This window comes from Tinamus guttatus, unplaced genomic scaffold (assembly GCF_059628265.1).
Source record: "Tinamus guttatus ecotype Peru unplaced genomic scaffold, ASM5962826v1 Tinamus_guttatus_pri_ptg000473l, whole genome shotgun sequence".
Classification (NCBI taxonomy): domain Eukaryota; kingdom Metazoa; phylum Chordata; class Aves; order Tinamiformes; family Tinamidae; genus Tinamus; species Tinamus guttatus.
Genome location: NW_028289007.1, coordinates 2500241 through 2523705, shown reverse-complemented (window position 1 = coordinate 2523705; position 23465 = coordinate 2500241). Strand labels below are relative to the sequence as shown.

The window sequence follows — 23465 nt, the reverse complement described above, 5'->3', positions numbered from 1 at the left end:
ATGGGGTGATCTGTGGTTTTCCTTGCAAGCTGGGCCTACGTCAAAAAGCTGCACTTGCTGTTGTGCCTTGGTGGAAAAACTGCTCTGCGGAGCTGTTGCCTGGTAATCTATAATGCAGAAAGAGAAAGATCAAGAACTTGTGGTTGGGCAGGTTTTGAAGACTCGTGGAGATCTGCGGTGCAGAAAAGCTACCGAGTGGGGAATGACACCGCTGGGTAACATGGATGTTTGCACCACTGACTGATGACTTATCCAGAAACTACAATGTGGGTCCTCGGGACAAATACCTGCCCAGTTTGTATTTGGATTATTTTACCACAAGACTTTTGCCTTGTCTGACTGGACAAAGCCATGGCTCTTGTGTGGTGTAATGGGGAGCTGCCTCTTCATGCCTCGTGCAAGTGTCGTAGGCTGGAAGAGGAGAGAAAAGGCTGGTGGTTAGAAGAGGTGCTGGCTGCCTTTAAAGAGGAGTGGGGTCATCCCAGAGGTTTCGTTTCCTGTTGCTGCCAAAACTTGCAATGACTGGTTTTGTTTTGTCATGCTTTTCACTTGGCCACTTTTAACGCTGGCTGTGCTGTCAGGTAGCTCATAATTATTTTATCTCCTATGCAAAGTTTCTAATTTCTAGGATTGCTGCAATATGAATGCCAGGGAAATAATGCAGGGGATTTATTTGGGTATATGAAGTTACTAGTCAGTTCAGTCTTTCCCCATTCTTTGTCTTCCTCTGTCATCTTTCACATGACAACACAGGTGAACCAAGCTCATACTTATCTTTATGAAGAATAAATTGGGCCCAAAATTAGTCTGCGAATTCTTCTTTAAATCAAGTATTTAAAAAAAAAAAGGACAAAACAAAACACTGACTGTGTTAAACTTGAATGTGTAGTAGGGAAGCACCTATAAAACTCTTCCTGTATTTTTTTAGAGAGGAAAAATGTTTCAAGTGTTACAGCAGAGCAGCAAATACAAAACACTGCCTTGCCCTAGATGAAATGTTACTTGATTTCAGGTAATGCTTTTTTGCCTCCTGTCCGAGAGTAGGGATCAGTGCATATAACTGTAGTTTTCTATAATTTTGATTTTCTGAATGAAAGGCGAAGTCATTAGAACTGCTATACATTACAGGATTGCTGCTGTGCTGAATTTCTGTCAAATCATTTGACTAGTCTAATGTGTCATTTTTAACAGATTCAGTCCTTAGTTGACTGTACATATGGTTCTTTCTAACACTTTTTTTTTTTTTTTTTTTTAATGAGTTTGCCATGGAACTAATTTCTTGCCTCTTGTCTATCTTGGTTTGCCAGAGCCTTGGGGTTAGTGCCCAGCTCAGCCTGGGTGCAGGGAAGTGACCTTTAGCTGAACTTACTTAGCCCAGTAAAGTGATTTGACATCTTTTAAATGGGAGTGTCGTATGTAACACGTTATTGGGTTTATTTGCATGTGCACGTGGTTGCTTCACATGCCTTTGAAACAGCCAGTATGAGAGTTTAGAAATTCCTCCTCTGTGCATGAGCTTCCTGTAGCTCTTACATACACGAGCTTCAAATTGCAATCCCTTTTCTTAAGCGTTAGTTGCGTGCTGTGGTGGATGCAGGTTACAGCGTTTATTGTGGAAGACAAAGTGCCTCCAAGGAGGAAGTTAAGCAGCTCGGGGCAGAGTTGCAGGGCTATCGCACATGATACATCGGCAAGAAAACTCGCCCGAAGGCAAGCTGCCACGGGCAGAAAAAGTGACAAGGAAACTGGAGCAGAGCAAAGCACGAGTAGGGCTGTGTTAACAAGGCTGTTTCCTTCAGCTCTTCGAGCACGGCTATGGCTTTGTATTTTCTGTTGTTCAGTCTCGTTTCCTCTGAGAGCTTGCTTTGTTACGGAAGCAAATTTATTTGTTATGTGTGTTTGTGGTAGGTTCATCTAATAGCTTTAGGAAAAAGTGGCTTCTAGTTTCATATTTGAAATGGTCATTGTGGAAACTGTTCCCAGGCTCATCCCTGATCATGCTGCTTGCAGCTGCTTATGAAGAGCTTCAGATATTAGTCTTATCTCTCCAATACAGCTGCAAAACAGCTGAGTTGTTGCTGAGCACGAAGTTGAGCGCAAGGACTCTGTATGGATGCATAAATCAGCTTTCCCATCCCCTGGTTTTGCGTTGCCCTTGTCCTGTGCTGAGCAGTCAGCATAAAAGCCGTCCCCTTTGAACAAAACCATTCTGTCCCATGCGTTCCCTGGAGAGCAAGCGCACGTTGGTGTGCGAGCATTCCCTCAGCTTGGGAATGGCGTCAGGCTTTGCTCCTCTTCCCGGCAGTCACCTGCAGGGCGCGAGGCCGGGAGCTGCGCGGGGCCCTCGAGGCGTCGCTGCCGTCATCGCGCGGGTGCCTCGGAGTGGCTCGTGGCCCTCGCGAGAGGGGCCGTGTGCTTGACAGCCTCTGCCCTTCCACACGTCGTCTGAGCTCAGGGCCCGAGCTGAAAACTACCTTGCTTCAGAAGGTAATTTTGGCTCTTTATCTCTTTTTCACCTTACTACATGTTTTTTAGTGCTGTAGTTTGTGCTGGAAGACCTGACCCACAAGTCAGCTTATTCCGAAACTTGCTTGTTTGGATCTTGCTTTTTGTGGCCGCTTTCAGCCGTGGCCTGGGTTGCTGCTGCCTTAAACAGGGAATCGTTTAAACAGGAGCATTGTGGCCGCTCACTGTGAGCTAACCAGGGAATTGCCCCCACTCAGGCCCCCTCTACATGTGCGCACAGACATCTGTTTGCTGAGTTGTTTTTGAGCCATTGCAGTTCTGGGATCCAGCTTGTTTCACAAGCAGGGCAGGGGAGAGCATGTGTCCCGAAGCAGTGTCTCAGATTTGGACCTCTGTCTGTGGGTTTGGTTTTAGCTATGCTTAGCCATGATAGTCATGTTACCAATTACATTATGGTTCAGCCGTTTTAGCTATAGTTACTTTTAGCTAGAAACAGGGGTCACTGTTACTTCAACAAAACCAGTTGTTTGCCTCTGAAAAATCAAGACAGGGTGCTCCTAGAGCTAGGATCAAGCATGGCTTAGAACTGTACCAAAAGTAGCTATTTGAATGGTGCAAGCCATGAGGAGGTATTTTATTGCCTCCTTTGGGCAGAGGGTGCATTAGCACCTCCTGAGTGCAGCTCGCACCTGGGGTGGCCTGGGAATAGACCTGCTCTGGCACCTGAGCCCCTGCAGACTTAGGAGAGTGTCTGGCTTATGCAGCCACTTCCAGTGGTGGCCTGGTCTTGTGTGGCCTGGGGGAGCTGGGCACTTCGTGGGGTAGTTTTGAGCTTTTCCTCTCCTCCGTGGAGTACAAGCCTAGCCCATGTCCTGTTAGCAGGCTGCATTTTGGATGTGGCTGCTGGGAGTGCTGTTCTCGGGTTGCACTTGCCTGTTTTGTTCTCGCTGCAGTCCAGAGCAGGCAGGGGAGTTCATTGTTCCCCAGGCCGCCTGAGCTATCGCTCTTTGAATCTGGTTGTACAACAGCTCCCCAAACTAACGTGATTGGAACGAATGCGGGTTAGCTTAAGCACTTTAAATACAGGTGTTTGCTGCCTGGGTGACTTTGGCTGGCCTAGGTAAAAGCATGATTTTGTGAAGAACGACCCGTGGTACCAGGCGGTGCTGAGCAGGTGGAGGAGGCTGGTTGAAGTGGCTGAGCTGTGCCTGGGAGATGTGATTGCAAACAGGCTGTTCCGATTACTGGAGACTGTGGAGAGATGGGTTCCTGCTCTATTGGAAAGTAGAGCACATGCCACAGGGCTGCAACTGGAAGCTATTCCCGGGTACTGATTTATTGCTGGCAGCCTTGTTTGTGAAAGAAATAAATCTTGCTTTCACTGAGAAAGTGCGTTTTGCATCTCTTGGCTTAGAGCAACTGCTCAGGCTGCATCCAGGCTACTGTCATGCTCCGGTGTGTTTTGTCAGTGCTATGAATAAATCCTTTCCCTGCACTTCCCTGCCCATTAAAATTAATTATTTCATTGAACTACTTCTTTGAAAGTAGTGTTACTCTGAAAGCACTAGTGATGTGAGATTTTTCATTGTGGAGGTCTAATCTCCTTTTTTCATTGAAGGTGAAATTTGGCATGTGAGTAGATACTGGAGGTTCTTACTTCCTGCCCCTGGGTTGTGTTGGGAAAAATTCCTTGCACTGTTACATGTGGAAGGGGGCAAAGGGAAAGACTTGTTGTAGGGACTGTTATGTTTCTTTACACTTGTGTTCTCGTCTTGCTTCTCTGTTGCTTCTGGCATGTGGATAAACTGACTTAAGAATGCTAGATTTCCTCTTGTTTCCCGATAACATTGAATGGGGAAAGCAAGACGTAATTCTGTTGTACTTAAATTCTCATTCCATTCACAGACAAACGTTACTTTTCAAATTCTCTGAAAGAATTCTCTGAAGCGCTCTAGCTCCAGCAGAAGGTTTAGTGCCTCTGAGCCAAGCTGGCTGAGCGCGTGTAGCGAGGTGCACCTTTAGCAGAGCTGGATCCAGGGCATGGCTCCCGTGAGCCGAAGGGGTTGACCTGAGGTTGCCGGCTGGTGCCCTGTCACGTTACCAGGTTCATCTGTGCGCTGCACAGCCTGCCCTTGCTGTGAGGGGAAGCTGCTTCAGAGGTTGCATAAGGACTGCACTTTTGATCTTGTTTTTTAGTTTTTTGTTCTGTTACTGTGATTTCCTCCTCCATTGTACTTAAGCAGAGCTTTGTTTCTTTATCGAGGTTTGCCAGTTGACTTAGGTGGTGCTGTAGTTAACCAGTAATACCTTTTTTTATTGAGTCTCTCCTTAATCTCTCTACTTGCTTATTTTCCAGCTTCCAACGTAACTCTTCAGAACTTGTTCTTTCAGTATCAATGTTAGTAAGTGCTTAAAGGTGTAGCTGTGGCCTAATGAGCATTGCTTTCATATTTCTGTCTAAATGCTTCAAGAACCTCAAATTTGATGCTTTTTTTTAATGTGAAATTAATGGGTCTACTACACTTAGGCATATGATTTTTTTAGGCTATTACTAGCTGTTGCAAAAATGCATTACTGTGCAGCTTACAAAAGATCTTTGAAAAGTGTACTAGGTTCTCAAAGGCTCAGGCCCTGTAATGTATCAATTCAGAGTGCCTTCCCAAGAGATTTGAGAGGGATGGACTGATGAGCCTTTAAAATAAAGGGGAAAATGGACCAATATGTGCTTTTGCTTAAGTGATTAAGTTTTTGTTCTTGGCCTGCACTCAATACCAGCTCGTTGTGGTGTTTACTGATTTAGAGCACACTTAGGAAGCTCAACTTAGTGGCTGTTTGCTTTAACTCAGTTATTTTGGGGATGGGTCTTTAGGAGATTGTAGTACAACCAGTGTAAATATTATTTGACAGGCTTTTTTTTTTTTTCTTTTCAGTTACACATGGGAAGCAATTGATGCAGACAACAATGTATTTTATAAAATAAACCTCTGTTATGGCATACAAGAGTGTGGAGAATCAAGTGCAGTCTGTGCATATGACATCAATAAGAAGACTTATATGTCAGTAGGTAAGTAAATAATTGACTTTCCTGTTTAGAACTGCAGAGTCGTTTGAATGGGTAGTGTCTCTTAGCAAAGAAATTCAGAAAGGAGTTGTATTAGCAAAGCATTTTTTTTCTGCCCAAAACAGCTTAAAACTATTCTGTTCTACATTTGGGAAAGAGTGATGTGAATTCACATCACTTAATAGGACAGAGAAATCCTTCTTCAGAACTAGTTGATAGTAATCTATTGTGAAACTAGACAGGACATCCCAAATAAAAGCAGAGGTGGCAGGATGCACACTCTGTGTAGGGTTGTTTGAAAACTTATACTAAACATAGGATAAAGGTTAGATTATGCCTCTAAAATATACCCCAGTCTAGCCCACCATTGCATTGATCTTTCCTCATGTTACTTGCTCTGAAGTGATCTTGGAGCATTGCTATGCTTCTGGGATGTTTTTGTTAGCTGTTACAGAAAGGGTGCTTATATGCAGTCCTGTGTTTAGTTATATTCTTCAAATCTGGTGACAACTTCAGTAGTTCTAAGATGTTACTGGTGTCTTGAAAGTAGTATCCCATCTCCCTACATCACTCCCTTAATTATAAAGACATTTTGGTTTCAGGTTCTCCTCAGTTGGTACTTTCCAAAACAAACTATTAAAAATGCTGCAATACAGACTTAAAGTAACTGGGTGCATGGAAAAAGTGCATCTTGGTTCATGGCTGTTTGTCTTTATAATGCAGTATGTATTTTGCATGCAGATCTGATTATTGTATTGGCATATTTCTAGGCACATATTCACATTTGGTTTCATCAGTCAGCAGCAGCTCTCTGCTGCTTGTTTCTCAGCCCTACTTGTGTACTTAATTGCATGATTTATTGCTCCTTTCAAGGTTACCTCATACATCAGCTGGTGAAACAATAGTATGTAAGTACTGATATCGGTCAAATATCAGAAAAATCTTTTTAGCTGCAACTTCTGACAGAATAAATGGAGAGTTTTCTGAAGGTTGGTATTTTTTTGGACTGTCTCTCAGTGCCTGCAGATCTGAAGTCTGAATTTGACTGTCTTTGCCAATCCACTTTCCATTGGCAGACAGCTCTTATGAGAGTTTATGTCTTCAAAAAAAGCTTTTGAGCTTGAGGTACTGGAAGATGGTGAGGAGGAAAAGATGAGATTCTCAGCTGTATGCAGATAAATAGCAGTTAGCCCCCCTTCTCCCCACCTTTCTCTTTTAGATACAGATACTTGGTTTTGGACTGTGGACTACTACTCAAAATGCTGTAACATAGACTTAAAATCACTGGATGCACACGGGAAAAAGGTGCATATTTGCGGCTGCCTGTGTAATGCAGTATATCTAAAGTCTAGAGTTTTCTTGAATGATAGATTAAATGTATCTAAATTCAAATTGCAGTGGCAAACAGCAGCATCTTCTGTTGTGAGCAGCATGACGTCTTACTAGGCCACTTGACACTTAATGAAATTAATTCCTAAAACATCAATAGTTCTGTTTCCCACTAGTGTGAATCTTAATTCCTGTGAAGTTGAAGCTTTGGTTGTATGCAGATCACAAAACAAAGCAGCATCTGAATAGCTGTTTTACTGTGCTTTGTGTGGTGGAACTGAACTGTGGCCAATTGAATACTTGAGAAAGCCTGTCCTCTCCAGGGAAGCCTGAAACCTGGAGGCTTGTGTGGGTTGAGTTCCTCATTTCTTGTGGAAAGAAGAATGGAGATCAAAGCCAGGTTGTGATCATACTATCAAATATTCTGCTATGTGCAAACCTTAGCATGCCTTGCTGCCTAGCCACTGTTGGGTAGAACAGGACTAGGCAACAATCAAACTGCTTGGTCTTGTAGAGGGTCTTCTTATATGGACTTAATCAGATATCTTTAGCCTTTCAGAAGAGTTTTCAGTGCAAATCATAGGTTTGAGTATTAACTATGCAAGAGATAACAGCTATAGTATTGGTTCTATTTATTGTTCCCAGCTTTGGGAAGAAGAGCATGTGTTCGGTGACTATAATCAGACTGTATCTGAGGAAAGCCAAAGGGTTAATGTATGTCAGTGTGACTTACCAATGCTTAATGTTGGTGTTGACATAGAGTCAAAAAGACATTTCCTGGAGAAAGCTCTTCTGCTTTGTTGCTTGACCTTAGAAACTTGCAAAATGTAGGCAGAACGCTTAGTTTAAGAACTTCAGAGAGCTGGGTAAAGGCCTCATACTTAGTTTATTGTGACACTTAGTTACTAGTGTGTTTTTTTTTTTTTTTTTTTTTTCCCTCTCCCCTGCTTGGACTGATGCTAAGATTAAAAGCTGAAATATTGCTATAAACTATTACCTGGAGTGGTAAAACATATGTTTTGTCCAGCCACAACAGAAGGACTGGGTGTGAAGAGGGACCATTGCCATCTAAACACTCCCTTATTTTGGAAACTGATGGGATGTGTTATGTGATTGCCTCTCCTCTTCCAAACAGTTGAAAAGATGAAAGTCCAAATGCGTAGATAGGTGTTGTAGACAGTGCCTTTCAATAGTACCTTAGTACAACTGCTTCAAACAAAGTATCTGAAGCTAACTTGTCTGAGCTATACTATTGAATTTGCAGTGTCTTCCTACATGGAAGAAATGCATCTCTCTAAAGTCATGAAGAAACTTGACTGCCCTTTGGAGAGGGAGTCGGATGTTCTGAATCTTGTTGCAGAACTAGCCTGACAAAATAGTTTGTGGCACTTCTTACTGTGGGCAACGATGGGAAGAGCAATGTGCTGCTAAAATAACCTTGCTAAAATTTCTTAGCAAGCACCTATATCAGTTTTAAGGATACAGGGAGGAGGCGAGTGTGCACATTAGCCTGGAATAACCCAAATTTACTAGCTCTTATTTTTCTTGAATGTCACTTCTAGTATATTGGAGTTGGCTCACAAAGCTTTTAGAAGTGTTTTTTTTTTTTCCTTTAAAGAAAGGAGTTGAGAGGAAACCAGTATCGGGTCTTCTGACTTAAGTCCTCAGATGGTGCTGTCACAAGCTCCCTGCTAAGCTGAGGCTTAAAATTTTATGCCCTTAAAAACGGAGAGGGTTTTTTAATCATGCGTGCATATTGTTATATCCTGGTGTGGTGGCTGTGTTGCTGTCTCGTCTTGAAGGGGGGTTAAGAACTGCTGGCCTGTGTGCTGTCTGTGCACTGAGCAGCTCATCGGAGCTGCGGGGAGGCGGGAGTGACTCGTGGTGCTTGTTCCTAGGGCAGTGACTTGCTCATGGATGTGCCTAATGTCCGACTTCCTGAGTGTTTCCTTAAAAGCTTTGAGAAAGTAGGAACAGAAGTTTGATTAGAGATATCAAACTGTATTGTAACTTGGATCTGAGCTTCCAGATTCAAACTGCAAGGACAATTTTCAGTCTTGTTCTGTTCACAAACTATTTCGTACTAGACTGGAATGTCTTGTGCTGTTCATACTTGAATTTCATGTCTCCAAATGTTTAGCATCTCTGAAAGTCCTGTATTATGACATCTTTTTATTTTTTATTAAACTCTAGGTGACTTAAGCTTGCAAAAAGCTTCTAAAAATCTTCTGGAATTCAACACTCAACATAACTGCTTGCAGCAAGGGAGTCAGCACCAAATTCAAAGCAACATTAACTTCCTGTGTGGGAAGACACTGGTAAGACTAAATCACTTGTTCTTATCATCAGTGAAAACAGCATACACTTTTTAGAGCGGCTTTCTGTCCTAAAGGATGTACTAATTGCAAAGCTTTATAACTGAAGGAAGAGGCAGTTGTGCTTTAGTACCAAGTTTGGTACCAAAAATCACTCAATATTGGCTTTCAAAATACAGCCAAGCTAGGAGAAAGTTACAAACCTGCAATTTACAGGTTACAAACCTGCAACCTGGAGTTCTGGTCAGACATTCTTGTGGTGGTGTGTGTGTGTGTTTTTTTTTTTTTTTTTTAAACAGAAGTAGTACTGATATTTTAAGTATAATACAGAACCAAGTCATTTCTCTGTACTAGGAGTATTTTAACAATGAAAACTCGTGTTAGATGCTGGCTGGTACCAAACTGTGGACCTACAATGTTTGCTTAATAAAAGTGTTGAACATGACTACCTCTGTTAGTAAGCTTTAGATTTTTGTTGTTGAATAGTCAAACCAGAATAATCACTTGTGGGTATCTTCCTAAAATATGAACTGAAGCTCCTGTAAAGTTCCTAGGGTGTATGTAGTTTATTTGTGCCTCCATAGGCTTTGGAAATTGTACCTCCCAAACATTTAACAGATGCACAAAATTAGTAAACTGTTTCCTGTCTGTACAGAATATTGAACTGTTGTATCAAAGTGGTAAATATTCAATTAGTGCTGCTGTTGGCACTGATAACATTATTATATGCCCTCTCCTGAAAATCCAATTTAAACACACAGTAATGGTTCAGGAGAGATGCAAATGCTTCAGATGCTGTTTCAACAGATCACTTGCTAGAATTAAATTAATACTTCTTGCTCAATTGTGGCTGTAACACAAGGTCATAACAACTTTTAAAACTTTTTTTAGTTAGCATAGTTTCTAAACGCCTATCCGTGTGACTTAGGAAAGGGATTTTGTAATAGTGTCTGGATTTTGTAATAGTGTCTGGAACAGGTTGCTTACAACCCTTGCTTTTGGGGCAGGGCTGAATGGGGAGGGAGTAGGTTTGAGTAGGCTAATGTACTTCTAGCTAAGGTGGTGGTGGGGAAAAAAATCTGGTTGCTTTTCTATAAGCAGAGACATTTAGCTGAGCACCCAGCCCTAAGCCATGGTAGAACACCTGTCTTGAAGTAGATGCATGCTAGTTTAATGTTAGTGTTTCTTGCCTGTAAAAATAAGTATATTAGAGAGGGCCTTTCTGCATAACAGAAGTGATTGCTAGCTAGAAAATAAGTAATGCCTCCCTTGTAGGATAAAAGATAAGGAATTGGAAATCATGCATTGGCTTGTTCATCTGTTTATATGCTTTTGTATTGGTGCTTTCCGTCCCAGTGACTAGATGTGACTGTACTCCTGCCACTATCAGTTGGAACAGTGAGTGCTTCTAAAGGATGTAGTAAAATTACTGCATATTAAGATTGGAGCTTGTTAATTTGAGAGCTTGCATAGGCAGAATCAGAAGGATTTGACAGCCTCCATATTCATGAGTTTATCAACAGAGTTGTTAGAATATAACAAACTGACTGTTAATAACAGGGACTGTTAAGAAGCTGTCTGCCCTTTCTCTGTGACGTTCCGAATGGTCTGTCTTAGTCTTGTAAGTGAACTTCTTGCTGTCTATAAATGCAAAGTAAAACTGAGTGTGTTCTTCAAATACTGATTTGTTTCCCCCCTTTAAATAGGGTACTCCTGAATTTGTGACATCAACAGAGTGTGTGCACTATTTTGAATGGAGGACCTTTGTAGCTTGTAAGAGAGACTTGTTTAAGCCTGTGAAAGAGGTAATCTATATACTATATATATAAAGTTACATTTTGCACATGTAGCAATTTTACTCTAAACCCCTTCAACCCCAAACAAATCTCAACAACTGATCTAGGCCTGTCTGCTTGATAATCGTGTATGAACTTGCTGAGAATTTTAAGTAACTCTTTAAAGCCCTTTCATGGTCTGTATGGTTATTTATTGTAAGAGTCCTGTAAAAAAAAAAAAAAAAAAAAAAAAAACTAAAGCAGAACATGTTAACTTTGAGTGGCTCACTCTGGCCAGCATATTTAGCTTTTTTCCTTTAAGTTTGTTGCAAGTACTTTAGCTTGCAGAAGTGAAAACCTTTTACAATATTAGTCTGTTTTTATATATGCCTCCTTGTATCTTCTCTCTACTTGCATAGCATGGATTGTGTGTAACTCTTCTATCTTTTAGGTGCCTTGCTATGTGTTTGATGAAGATATGAAGAAACATGACTTGAATCCTCTGATCAAAATTTCAGGAAGTTATTTGGTGGATGATTCTGATGATGATTCCTTGTTTATAAACCTCTGCAGGGACTTAGGTGTGAACACCTGCTTGTATTGTCTGATAGAGTGTAAATTTGTAGTAGAATGGCTGTGTCCTTGTGCCTTACTTGAGGTTGTCAGAGCTAAACTTGTGTTTTAGGACTTGTGCTGTTTAAAGCCACATCTGTTTTAAAACCTGCTTTCTGTGGAGCCAAGGCCTTCTCCAACTACTGAGCTGTTTAGATATACTCCTCTTCTAGATGGATAAGGTCTGTAAGGGAAGTTGTTTTAAACAGAAACGAGAGGAAGAGCTTTGCTTGTCTTGCTGCTGCTTGTTGGCTTGCAGCCTAAGACAGCGTTCTTAGCGTGTCTTGTGCTTTGAGGTTCTTGCTTAAGGTTCTAGTCCAGGTTGTTTTAGTTGCATGTCTTGAGACGTATCTAAAAGTATTTAGGTACTTGGGTGAGTAACAGTGCATAACTAGCACTTTCCAGTCATTTGAGAGTTGTCTAAGGAACTGTCACTTAGTGAAATCGCTAAAGTAAAACCTACTGGAAAGGCTAATTTCACTGTATACTTGCACTGTTTTTTTCTACTGGGCAGTTAAATGTGTATTTTTCATTCTGCTTAGCAGTTGAACAGTCCTGGTTTTAGTAGCAGGTCTACTAAGTAGGATTCTTAAATTTCATTAGTATGAAAATTGTCACTGACGTCTTTAAACTTTATACGAACTTTTGAATTTTATAAACCATTATGAGGAACCATTTCAGTGTTGTGAGCGGGGGGGGAGGGAAAAACCTTAGAACACTTCCAGAAGGTACTGGAGCCTTACACATCCAAATATTATTCTACCAAATGGAAACTAGTGTCAGTTACGAAAGGATGAACTTGCAACCTAAAGCAGGACAAAAGTAACAAGTACTTCCTCTTTTAGATAACAAATACTTCAGTAGTTTTCTTGTCAGCTTCACACTGTAGTGTAACTTGGTTTAAAGATATTTTTAGGAAAGGGTAAATCAATGGATGGAAAGTGAGTCTACAGTTAAAACAGCAAATTACTTCATGCAGGGCTTAGAAACTCAGCATTGTTTTCTATTCTGTAACAGGACGTTCAAGTGAAGAGACAAGCAGCTGTCCTGCTGGCAGTGCTGCTTGCTTGTTACATGAAGGTCGTGCTTATGATGTTGGTCGTCCTCAGGAACAACTGAAACTTCATAACAAAGACAGGTACTTACTATCTGATGATGCTTCTATGCGCACTTCTCAATTGTCTGGGCCAGATAAAGTATTTAACTTGTAGATGACTCGTCGTTACCATCAATGTATTTTCAATATTGTAGAGTTGGCCAGAAAGTTTCATCGAACACTAGCAGAGAGGAAGATTTGGGTGGTCTTCCATAACAGATCAAGCTTTCTTCATTGTGGGAGATTCCTGTTTCTAGAATTGCAGAAAATCTCAAAAGCTGGGGCTGATTGCTGTTCTCTGCCTTTGAGCAGAAATAAGTTCTGACTCCATCTGCCTACCACCTGAGGGCCTGAAGGAAAAATTCCCTTGTCTGTCTGGGTTTACTCACTGCCTTTGGCTCAGTCTGCCACACAGACTTAAGGCAACCTTAAGTTGAGAATAGGTCCAGATGTTGCCCTTCTCTGTAGTCTTCGCATTGATGACTCCTTAATTTAACAAGTATAAGTAATGCAAGGTTGGCTGTTCTTGGGGGTGTGGAACTGGAACTAGCATAAACTTTTTTGATGCTGCTTCTTGTGCTGAAAGTGTACCATGAAAGTAAGGCATCCCATATGTAATCTGGGGGACTTGTATGTAATGAACCGCTTAGAGCTGTCTGGGGAGCGAGTGAAATGTTTGTGTTGGCATTCTGCAGTATGGAGAGGCCAGCAGGTGAGGTGTGACTGACCTGAGGCAAGGCTGACACCCTTCTGCAAGTTGCAGTCTTGTTTGTTAGATTCTGGTTTGTTAGAACAGTAATACTTGGAAATTGCACTATGATCGTCTTGTTTTGTCATCCAAGTCAACTTGCCACATCATCCTGGTGTGCAGTTGTCTTGTTTCATGCATCCCGTTTTGGTTAATGATGTCAGTCATTTGCTTGCAGTCATTTCTGCGAGCCGGATGGAAAGATGATAAATGTGCAGGGGTAAACCTTAGGAATGTGGTAAAACATCAGTGCTTTCAGAAAGTGGCAAGGCTATCATATCTGCTCTCTAGCAGTCTGAGAGTAAAGCTAGAATGTTTTCATAACGATCAGGCAGGCTCCCACTGTCTGAGTTAAAGCATTGAGTATTGTCTTAGATGGGAAGCAAGAGCCTACTGTAGTAAGTCATTTTGCTGGGATTTTTGTAACCTTTTAGTTAATTGTAGGAATAAGGACATCCTTAAAAGTAACTTTCAGGATGGAGGTTACTTTAGCATATTCTGCCTGGGTATCTAATAAAAGGCAGATGTTGCTCTAAAACATCTCCTTCTCTACCATGTGTTGTGTCTTAATATGTTTCTGGTTTGTTACTTTCTGTTGCTAGACTGGTGCTCAGTTATGAGAAAATATACAGTGATGAAGAGAGACCAGACTTCTGCCTTGGCCATAACCCAGCAGTGACCATCACTTTTGTTTGCCCATCAAAGAGGGGAGAAGAGGTAACTTTGCTGTTTTAATTTGTGTTAAATGGTTGGTCTCTAACTTCTCTGTACATTTTGTTTGTTTGTTTTGTTTTCAGAGGTGAAGGGAACAGGCAAATTCTGTTTTGCAGATTGTGAAGAATGTGGGATTCTGAATATAAAGTACTCTTCAGAAACAAATTTAGAAATTAAAATTTTAGAAGAAGCTTAGGAATTAAGAACTTGACTAAAATGTTCTTCTGAGATATTATTCTCTTGTTTTGGTAAATTTGGTTATCCTTTTGCAGACTGAAGGTTTTTCTCTGAGAGCAGGACAGGATTTAGGACAGAGTTCATCTTCAGAATTGGTCTTAGCTTGCTGCTAAGCACTTTTCTAACACCAGTAAGACTGGGCATGCTTAAGATGTTGCCTGCAAGTTGCTTTTTATAAATCTAGTCTTCCTTGGGGAAAAGGCTAGTAAAGTGTAATTGCTTGGCTAATATCTGTTGCTTATAAGCAGGCTAATGAACTTCTTTTACCTTAAAGTGATATCTGTCATGTTAAGCCACAGATCAGCCTCTGCCTGCCATTGATATAGCTGAGCCTCCATGCTGCTCAGTGTCTGCTTTGAGTGACATGATGCCAGGTAGTCTGGGGTATGTGGCACTCCACATGCATCTGGAGTGAGTAGGCCTAATGCTGTGCCATTTGATGTTCTGATGGTTTTGCTTGCAGGCTCGTGAAGGAGGAGCTCGTCTGCTAGTTTTGGTCTAATGTTTGTCCCTCACCTGACCCACATAACTATCCATGCTTTCTTTCTGCAGAAATAGGCCATAGGCCTTTGCCTACTGTTACTTTTTAATACTTCATTATAGCCACACATGTATGATGTGTGCTATGAGCAGTAATGTTAATGTTACTTGTGTCTAAACTCAATATCTCCCTGTCCGTCTGCCTGCTGTTTTAGTTGATGGTGGAAATACAGGCTTATGAAACAGAATGAGTGCCTAATTTTTTTTTTTTTTTTTTTTGCTTGGAAGTCAGGAAAAAATAGCCAGTTTTTCTTTTTTAAGGAGATTCAAAAATATTGCACTACAGAAGACATCTGGCAAGTGTTGACTAAGGAAATTTGAAGCATGTGCCTCAGTCCTGATTTAGACTGAGGGAATCCAAGCTGCTGAAACGGGCAGTGTGTGAGCAGCTTGCTTGCCTTTAGAGAATACTTGGTCTCTGTTCCTTTGTTTGGACTCATCTGAAAGGCAATGCTATGCTCAGCAATTTGGGCTTCACTGTTTCTGCCTTAGCTCACACATTAAGGAAAAGCACTTAGTTCTGGTAGTCTTCTGGTAATGCTTGTTGTTCTACCTCTGTGTAACTTGCTGGTTGTTTGCCCCATTGCACCTCTTGGTGCTTATTCTCTTCTCAACCTAGTTCTGAGAAGCCAGAGACCATATTTGCAGCTCCTAAGCAATTTACAGGCAATCATTATTGACCCTAACTGAATGTGACTGTATTGCTCTAAAGACTATTTTAAATAGAAACTGCCATACTTATCTGTGATTTTTAATTCTGTTCGCTTCCATATCAGAGTGCAGGTCCCAAACTCACAGCAAAAACAAACTGCCGGTATGAAATAGAGTGGGTTACTGAGTATGCCTGTCACAGGGATTATCTGGAGAGTAAGAACTGTCTTCTCACTAATGAGCAGCACGATATCTCCATAGACTTGAGACCACTTACTCTACCTTCAGGTAAACTCCCAATTTTTTTCTTTGAATGGGGTGTTGTTACTAGCAAGATTCTCTCCTCCATGTTTGAAGACTGGAGAAATACACACAAGAGTCACAGTCCTCTCCTGTCTATGCTAATGTAAATTCAAAGCAATTCAAATGCTGACTTTATTAGAATTTATCATGATCAGCATTGGTATGAGAGAGGAATTAGTTCTGCCTGTCTTCTGTTAAACTGAAGGAGCTTTAGCTGTGAACAGAAGAGGCAATTTAATCTCCATGTGAGGAAGAACTTCTTTCCTGTGAGAGTTGCTCATAGAGCTTGTGGAGTCTCCTTCTTTGGAGATCTTCAAAACCCGCCTGAATGTGACCCTGTGCCACATGCTCTAGGTGTCCCTGCTGGAGCGGGGTGGGGTTGGACTAGGTGATCTCTAGAGGTCCCTTCCAAGCTTAACCATTCTGGGATTCTGGGGGATTCTGAGAAATAGTCTGCGCAGTAGCTTTTTAAATATGTTTTGTTGTGTTTTAGAACACTTATTTGTTTCCTTCTTCAGGATATGTAACACCATATTCAGCCAAAGATGATGACAAGGAGTATTATTATTACTTGAATGTATGTGGGAAAACTGCCGCGGGTAACTGCAAGGACAGCACAGGTTTTATTTCTTCTTGCCAAGTAAAATCTTCAACTAACCAGCATAAAGTAGCAGGAAGATTTGAGAATCAAACCCTAAGGTATGTGAAGAATTCTTTCCAGTCTCTTTGACCATACTTAGTTATTTGAATGGCTGTCTCTATTTCTTAGCTAGGTGCCCTTATCTAAACAACATATGATACAAAATAGAAGTTTTTGCTCTGTATTTATTTGCAAAAAATTAACAGTGTGTCAGGGTAGCACTAGCAAATGAAGGAGCAAAGTGGGGTTGGTGGTAGCCGCTTAGGGCAAAAATTTTCAGTCATTTCACTGTCAGAGTTGCAGACTGGGTAGTGCTGTCGCTTGGGTGCGTTGAGATAAGGCAACGGGGCACCAGGTTGGATATTTCAGAGGTTCTGCCCTCAGCAAGAGGAGGACACTTGCACTGCCTTTGCAAGAGCATGTAGTAATTATATCCAAGATTTAAGAGATCCAGGACTTTTTGGTTTTAAGAACTGGAAGATTCTAAGTGGTATTTTGGGGCCACTAGTTTGTGTGAGATTTCAAAGCAGAGATTCACACAAACATGATCTTTTATTCTGTCTGCAAGCGTGATATAGACCTGTGGGAACTATCTTCCAGGGAGTATGAGTTTTTCCAGCTCCCAAAATAGCAATGTGATAAGCTCTAAGGAAGAGGTGCTCCACCACCACGACTGAGAGCGCTATGGAACACTGAAAGTGTATACAAATTCATGAAAAATAGCCAGAAAAAAATCAGTGGATTTCTTTTGCAGGAAAAATGTCAGTATTAATGCTGAAAAATGAGTTTCTTTTTTTCCTTGAGAGTGAATAAAATATTTAGTAGTCAAGGATGTGGCTTCTTTTAAATGGAGAACGTTGCATGATTGTGTTTAATCCCATTTTTTTCTATCTAAAACTGGCTTTTTACTCAGATATTCTGATGGGGATCTCACTTTAATTTATCCAAATGGGGATGCATGTAGTTCTGGCTTTCAGAGGATGACTGTCATAAACTTTGAGTGCAATGAAACAGCAGGTGAGTGTAATAAGCTGCTGATTGTGCTCAGAGTTTGATTTATGTGCTTACTGCTATTAAACTAATAGACCTTATGTTCAAAGGAATGCATGCTCTGAGCCACAGTTATAGAATGCATGCTTTGAGCCACAAGAAATACTTTTTTTAGAGTAAGCACTAATTTTGATAGCTGCTAGGGCTGTTTGCTTCTGTGTAGTAATGCTGCTATTCTGAAAACTAATTCTGAACTCTGAAAGAACCTGCTTTCTTAGACTACAGTAAAGATAAAGGATTTGGTTTGCTGTCTTCCTCACTTATCGTGTATTATTTTTATTATATTCTCTCTTCTTTCCCCCTCCCTGCCCCAGTAGAACTTCCTGCACTGGAAACTTAATACCTAAGTGTCTATTTTTCATGTTAAGGTAATGATGGTAAAGGGTCTCCAGTATTTGCTGGTGAAGTGGACTGCACCTATTTTTTCACTTGGGATACAAAATATGCATGTAAAGAGAAAGAAGAACTCCTCTGCAGAGTTGCTGATAGGAGAAAACATTATGACTTATCACCTCTGATACGCAGTTCAGGTATGGCAGTATGAACTCAATTTGTTACTTCTGCCCTGAATTTGCATGCATCTGCATTGCCCATTACAGTGCCCTTAATTGATCACTAGTCTGCTTTGCTTCTCCTTGGTTTCCCATTCAGTTCCCTTTTCTCAGAAGTGACTGCCCCTTGAAAGCAGCAGTGTCCATGACTATCTTGGTTCCTGTCATCTTTAGCTATTTTAGATTGGAGGGTAATGTTGTAGTTTTTCATGTGATAAAAGGTGTTTTGGAGTGGAGAGGCTGGGCTGATTAAGCAAGAGACACCTTGTTCTTAATGACTGCGTCTGTTTCAGAGTTGGCCCAGAACTGGGAAGCTGTGGACAGTAGCCTTTCGGAGGTGGGAAGGAATCGTTATTACATCAATGTCTGCCATAAACTGCTGAAGAAAGGAGGAGCTTCCAGCTGCCCAGATGATGCTGCTGTTTGTGTTGTAGGTGAGTCTCATACTTGATTTTTTTGCTCTGCCTCTGGCACTGCCCCTGTAAATGAAATGTTACTGCACTTGAATAACTGAAGGCACTTAGGGAACAGTAGTTAATGAGTATGCTTCCCTCATGCTCACAGAGCCCAGAAGAAATGATTTAAGTGGCCCTTTCTAACTAAAGAATGTTAGCGTGCTCTGCTTCTGACTCTGTAGCAGTTTGAGGGGTTCAAAACCAACTTGGAAGGATGTGCTATTTTTCTGTCTTTCAGTTGACTAGATAATCTTTCTCTGGAAAAAAGTAAAATTTATAATAACAAAAGTGGTATGTTTTAAACTTTTTGCAGATAAACAAAACAGGAGCAGGAATCTTGGAACATATGTTTCTTCTCCTAAAAAGGTTGGAGAAAATATTCAACTTACCTATTCAAATGGTGACTCCTGTGGCGAGAACAAAAAAATCAAAACTGTCATCACGCTTGTGTGCAGACCGGGTGAGAATTTCCACATCTTGCTCTCTGAGTCAGTTAAAGCTGGATAGGTAGCATGCCCAGGCATGATACTAGGTGCCTTCATCTTTTATTTCTTCGTACTGCTTACTAGGGTAATAGTAATGTCATTGCAGGTATTTACCTCTGTTTTACCTTTTTATATGACAATCGTGAGTATCTCAAACTCTGATTCTCCTAAACAAGGTAAAGATACGTCTAACTGTTTAAAGCTCCATAAATACTTGGAAGTTATAAGGGTTTTGCAAATCATAAAAATAGCCTTTACAGAGCAGATTAGTTCTGAACTGAGATCAAATACTTTGACCTTCTTATCCGATAAGTATATCTTGCCTCTAAAACACAGTTAAAAAAACTATAAAAATTGTTTATGTTACTCTTCTATATAATAGCCCACAAGTTTATCTCCAAGAGAAATAGTTCTCTCTGAGTTCTTCTACCTGCCCCTGAGGGAGCACAGTCCTGACCATACTAGCTGGTAGGATCAGGTTGTCCACGACTTACTGATAAAGCTGTTCCTTTGTAGCAAAACACCAGGTTTCAGTAACAAAGCTAACACTTGTTTGAGTGTTATAGTACTTGCTCTTTGAGTGCTGGGGAGGGACTGAGCAATTAATCCCTGAATAAACTTCTCTTATCCTGGGGAGATGAGGTGTGCTTTTAAGTGTCAAGAAATTTTTTAATATTTGTGAAGATGCTTTTTAATGGTTAATTTTGACACCTGATGCTGGGGGCAGGTAGGGTTCAGTGCTCTGGGCTTATTTTGTCATTCTTGCTGGTGGGTTGGCTATGCTGTTTATAATTCAACACATTGCTCTTATTTACCAGGTGATCTAGAAAGTGCTCCTATCTTAATTTCTGAGGGTGAATGTTCCTATGCCTTTGACTGGTATACTGCTGCTGCGTGTGTCCTGTCCAAAACCGAAGGAGAAAATTGTCAAGTCTCTGATTCTCAGGCAGGTGTGTATTTGCGTTGGTTAAGCTGAAAGATATTTTGAGGGGCAGAGCTTGTGCCATAGCACTGAGCCATTCTGAGGTACTAGAATAAAGCAAGTTTGTTATAAGTCTGAATCTGCTGTGTCTATACGTAGGTGCTTATCCACACACGTATATGAAAGATCAGAATACCATGAGCTTAATGTACCCTGCGTGTAGGGGGAATGGATCTAGCTCATTCCGGACTGTAGTAAATCTTTCTGTAAGAACGTGTGTGTTCTCGTTATCTCCAAAGTTTAGTATTTCTGGAAAATATATTTGCATAAAGGGGATCTTGCTCAAAATCTGTGTGACTGGTAAACAAAGAACTGTGAGATGGTGAGGAGAAGGTGAATCTGATGAACTTGTGCTGAATAAAACTTTGTTCCTTACTGATTAGGCTTCTCCTTTGACTTATCACCTCTGTCCAAGAATAGTGGATACTATGTGGTTAATACTGAAGAATACTTGTTCTATATAAACATCTGTGGCAGTGTGCCAGAAGATCTGTGTCACACAAAATCAGCAGCATGCCAAGTAACGCGGAGGTGAGTAAGAGCTCTGTTGTCTGTGACAGAACTCTTGTTGCACAAAGTGTTGTCTGTGTACAACCAAGCAATCTGGGTATAAAACACTATGCTACCTCCAATAGAATCAGGTAATTTGCATGTAAAGTAATTATGTGGTGGTATAGTAATTGTGTTGTCAGCTGTTTCAAGCTAAGTATACACTTGTGTGATTTAGCTTACAACTAGCTCTTGGGCTTTAACAAAAGTGTCCATTGCTACCCCTTGTGTTAGCCACAGATGCCTTAAGCTATGAATTAACTTCTGCAGCTATATCAAGCCAACCTGCAGCTCTAATTCAAGGTCAATTGGATTTCCCAGGCAATATATTGGCTTAGAGAAGCACTACTGCCCAGGCTAGCCTAGAAAAGGTAGAAGAAACAATCCTAGGTCTTAGAGCTTGTGTGTTGAACCATGTTTCTGTTTTTAGAAATGTTGTGCGGGCACAGTCTTGCTTTGCAGTGCTACGTCAGCTGGTAGGAGATTCAGCAGTGCTACTGTTTGTGATGGTATTTGTAGAACATGACAGGCTGACCTGAAAACCTGTTGCCAGAGGTGTGGCACAATGCAAACATGTGCAGTTGCTGCTTCAGTTTGCTCAGAATTAACCTTTTCTAGCTAGGAAAAGGTCACTGCAGACCTTAAAAATGCTGCTGGTTCAGTGGTTAGATTGGATGTGACAGAACCAGCCCTAAATCAGAGTGAAGAACCTCTTCCAGACTGCGCCTGGATATGTGTAGAACTAATAGCATGTGAAAACAGTTTTCTTGAATGAGAAGGCTTATATAGAGCTTCCATCTTTTCCTGTGTTTGGATCACAATAGTTTGAGCTCAGCAATGAGATGCCTGTGGTTTGAATTCTGCTGTAGAGAACTGCAATGTGGTGTTTCTGTCCTTGCTTTGGAGTATGGAGTTAATGTTTTGAATATCCGAGCAAGAAACACCTTCCTTTCCTTTATCCTTTCCTTCAAAGGACACCTGAATGTCTTAAGCTTTCTTCTGGCAGCACTTTATTGTAGTTGCTTATGTCTGAGTAACTCTACTTAATCCTCTTGTGTAATTACAGTATTTCTGTGTAGCTATATATGCATCTATTAGCAGGTAAGGTGTATGAAGAGAACTTAATTTGAGTTCTGTTCAGTCTGAGCCCACTCTTTTTTTTCTCTCTTCTCCCTCTAGTAACGATCAGTCTTGGAGTCTGGGGCTGCCTAGTTCCAAACTGTCCTATTATGATGGGCTGATTCAGCTGACCTATAGAAATGGTACAGCATACAACGATGAGAATAAAACACAGCGAGCTACCCTTATAACTTTCCTGTGTGACCATGAGGCTGGAAAAGGTCAACCTGAGTATCAGGTAAGCGGTTCCATGAAGTAGGAGAGGCTCTCTGTGCAGGAGAGAGGTTCTCTGCGCCTAATTCGGTGCAGCAGAGATTCATGGATGAAGAAAACCCAGTATCTGTAGAGCAAACTGCTAATAAAAATGCATCCACTTGTCGTGATTGTAATTGCTTCTTGTTGCAGCTATAAAGCTTATCTTGCTCACTGATCAGTAAGCTGTTGACCTGGATCCAAGCTCCCACTTCACTATTTTTAACCTCAGGGTTGCAAAACTACTATTACTTTTGAGCCTCTGTATTTCTGGCTGTTTGGGGGGGTGAAATGCTTTCTGGCTGCAAGGGTACAAGCAGTAGCGCTCTCCTGTAATGTGGCAGACAGCACTTACATTGCTCTGCTCCTGCTTTCAGGAGACTTGGTCACACAGCAGGGAAATATCTATTAGTAATAAGACAGAGCTACACAAATTAGTCTGAGAAAGTGTACCCCAAAACAAAGGGAAAACAATAAGCTTAATACAAAGAGTAGTCTTGGTTTGCAACATAATTTTTACAAGCCACACTGAACTCTTGTGGTGTTTTTTAGGTAGAAGATAACTATACTTACAACTTCAGATGGTACACTGAATATGCCTGTCCTGAAATACCTCTGGAATGTGTTGTGACTGATCCCAACACCATGGACCAATATGATCTGTCAAGGTATCAAAGCACTATATGACTCTGGTTTTTAAGGTGAATTGGCTCTTCTAGCTATGGTCTCAGTGATGACTGGGTGGCCAGCTGCTTAGTACTTACTGAGGTCTCCTAACAATGCTAGAAACATCATATTTGGTAACATCTAAACTGCTACTGTACTGCAATTGAAAGAATATTTCTCTAACAAACTGAATTGTTTTGTAAAATATTGGCTGACATGTTTGGGTTGGCTTTCTTATTATAATGTTTTTTACATATATGTTTTTTTAAACTCCCCTCTTTACTTCTTGGCGGGGGCTGTTAACTGCAACACTTAAATGGGGAGGGGGAAAAGTTATATCTTTCTGAAGTGTCTAGTAGTTGCTGCCTTTTAAGCCTTAATGAAGAAAACCAGAGCGAGTGCATGGAGTATGTGTATTCTTAGTATAGAACTTCCTCCCACTCAGCTTAGCCAAATCGGAAAAGAGAGGTGAGAACTGGTATGCTGTGGATAACTCGAGACCCGGCGAGCGCAAGAAGTACTACATAAACGTGTGCCGGCCGCTGGTCCCTGTGCCCGGCTGCGACCGGCGGGCGTCCGTCTGCCAGGTGGAATATCAGCACGATCACGTGAGTAGCCTTCGCATCCCAGCTCCGAGCTCGTTAGCTGCCTGCGTCGGATTAAGGCTGTGTAAGGAATTCTGTTCCCTTGGTACAAGAGAGTAATATCCTAACGATTGACATAGTCACTGCAGAATGATAGGTATCCTAGTACTGTCCTTCTCAAAAACCCAAAGTTTAATTTTTACAAGTGCACAAATGTGGTGTCTTATATATTTGCTTCTCTTGCCTTAGTTTGTGAGGCAGACAAACTGTGTCTGTGTATCTTAC

General features: G+C 41.2%; 1 protein-coding gene across 1 annotated transcript in view; it reads left to right on the top strand.

The window, feature by feature from the left end:
- Positions 1-23465, top strand: part of IGF2R (insulin like growth factor 2 receptor) — a 51864-nt gene that overhangs the window by 789 nt on the left and 27610 nt on the right. The window contains exons 2-18 of the mRNA XM_088533001.1: positions 5397-5530; positions 9050-9174; positions 10878-10976; positions 11398-11527; positions 12576-12696; positions 14005-14119; positions 15670-15832; positions 16366-16546; positions 17401-17504; positions 17906-18067; positions 18382-18522; positions 18857-19003; positions 19847-19978; positions 20394-20541; positions 21739-21916; positions 22483-22598; positions 23042-23204. Coding sequence (XP_088389127.1) covers positions 5397-5530; positions 9050-9174; positions 10878-10976; positions 11398-11527; positions 12576-12696; positions 14005-14119; positions 15670-15832; positions 16366-16546; positions 17401-17504; positions 17906-18067; positions 18382-18522; positions 18857-19003; positions 19847-19978; positions 20394-20541; positions 21739-21916; positions 22483-22598; positions 23042-23204 — 2359 coding nt within the window. The remainder of the gene's footprint in view (positions 1-5396; positions 5531-9049; positions 9175-10877; positions 10977-11397; positions 11528-12575; positions 12697-14004; positions 14120-15669; positions 15833-16365; positions 16547-17400; positions 17505-17905; positions 18068-18381; positions 18523-18856; positions 19004-19846; positions 19979-20393; positions 20542-21738; positions 21917-22482; positions 22599-23041; positions 23205-23465) is intronic.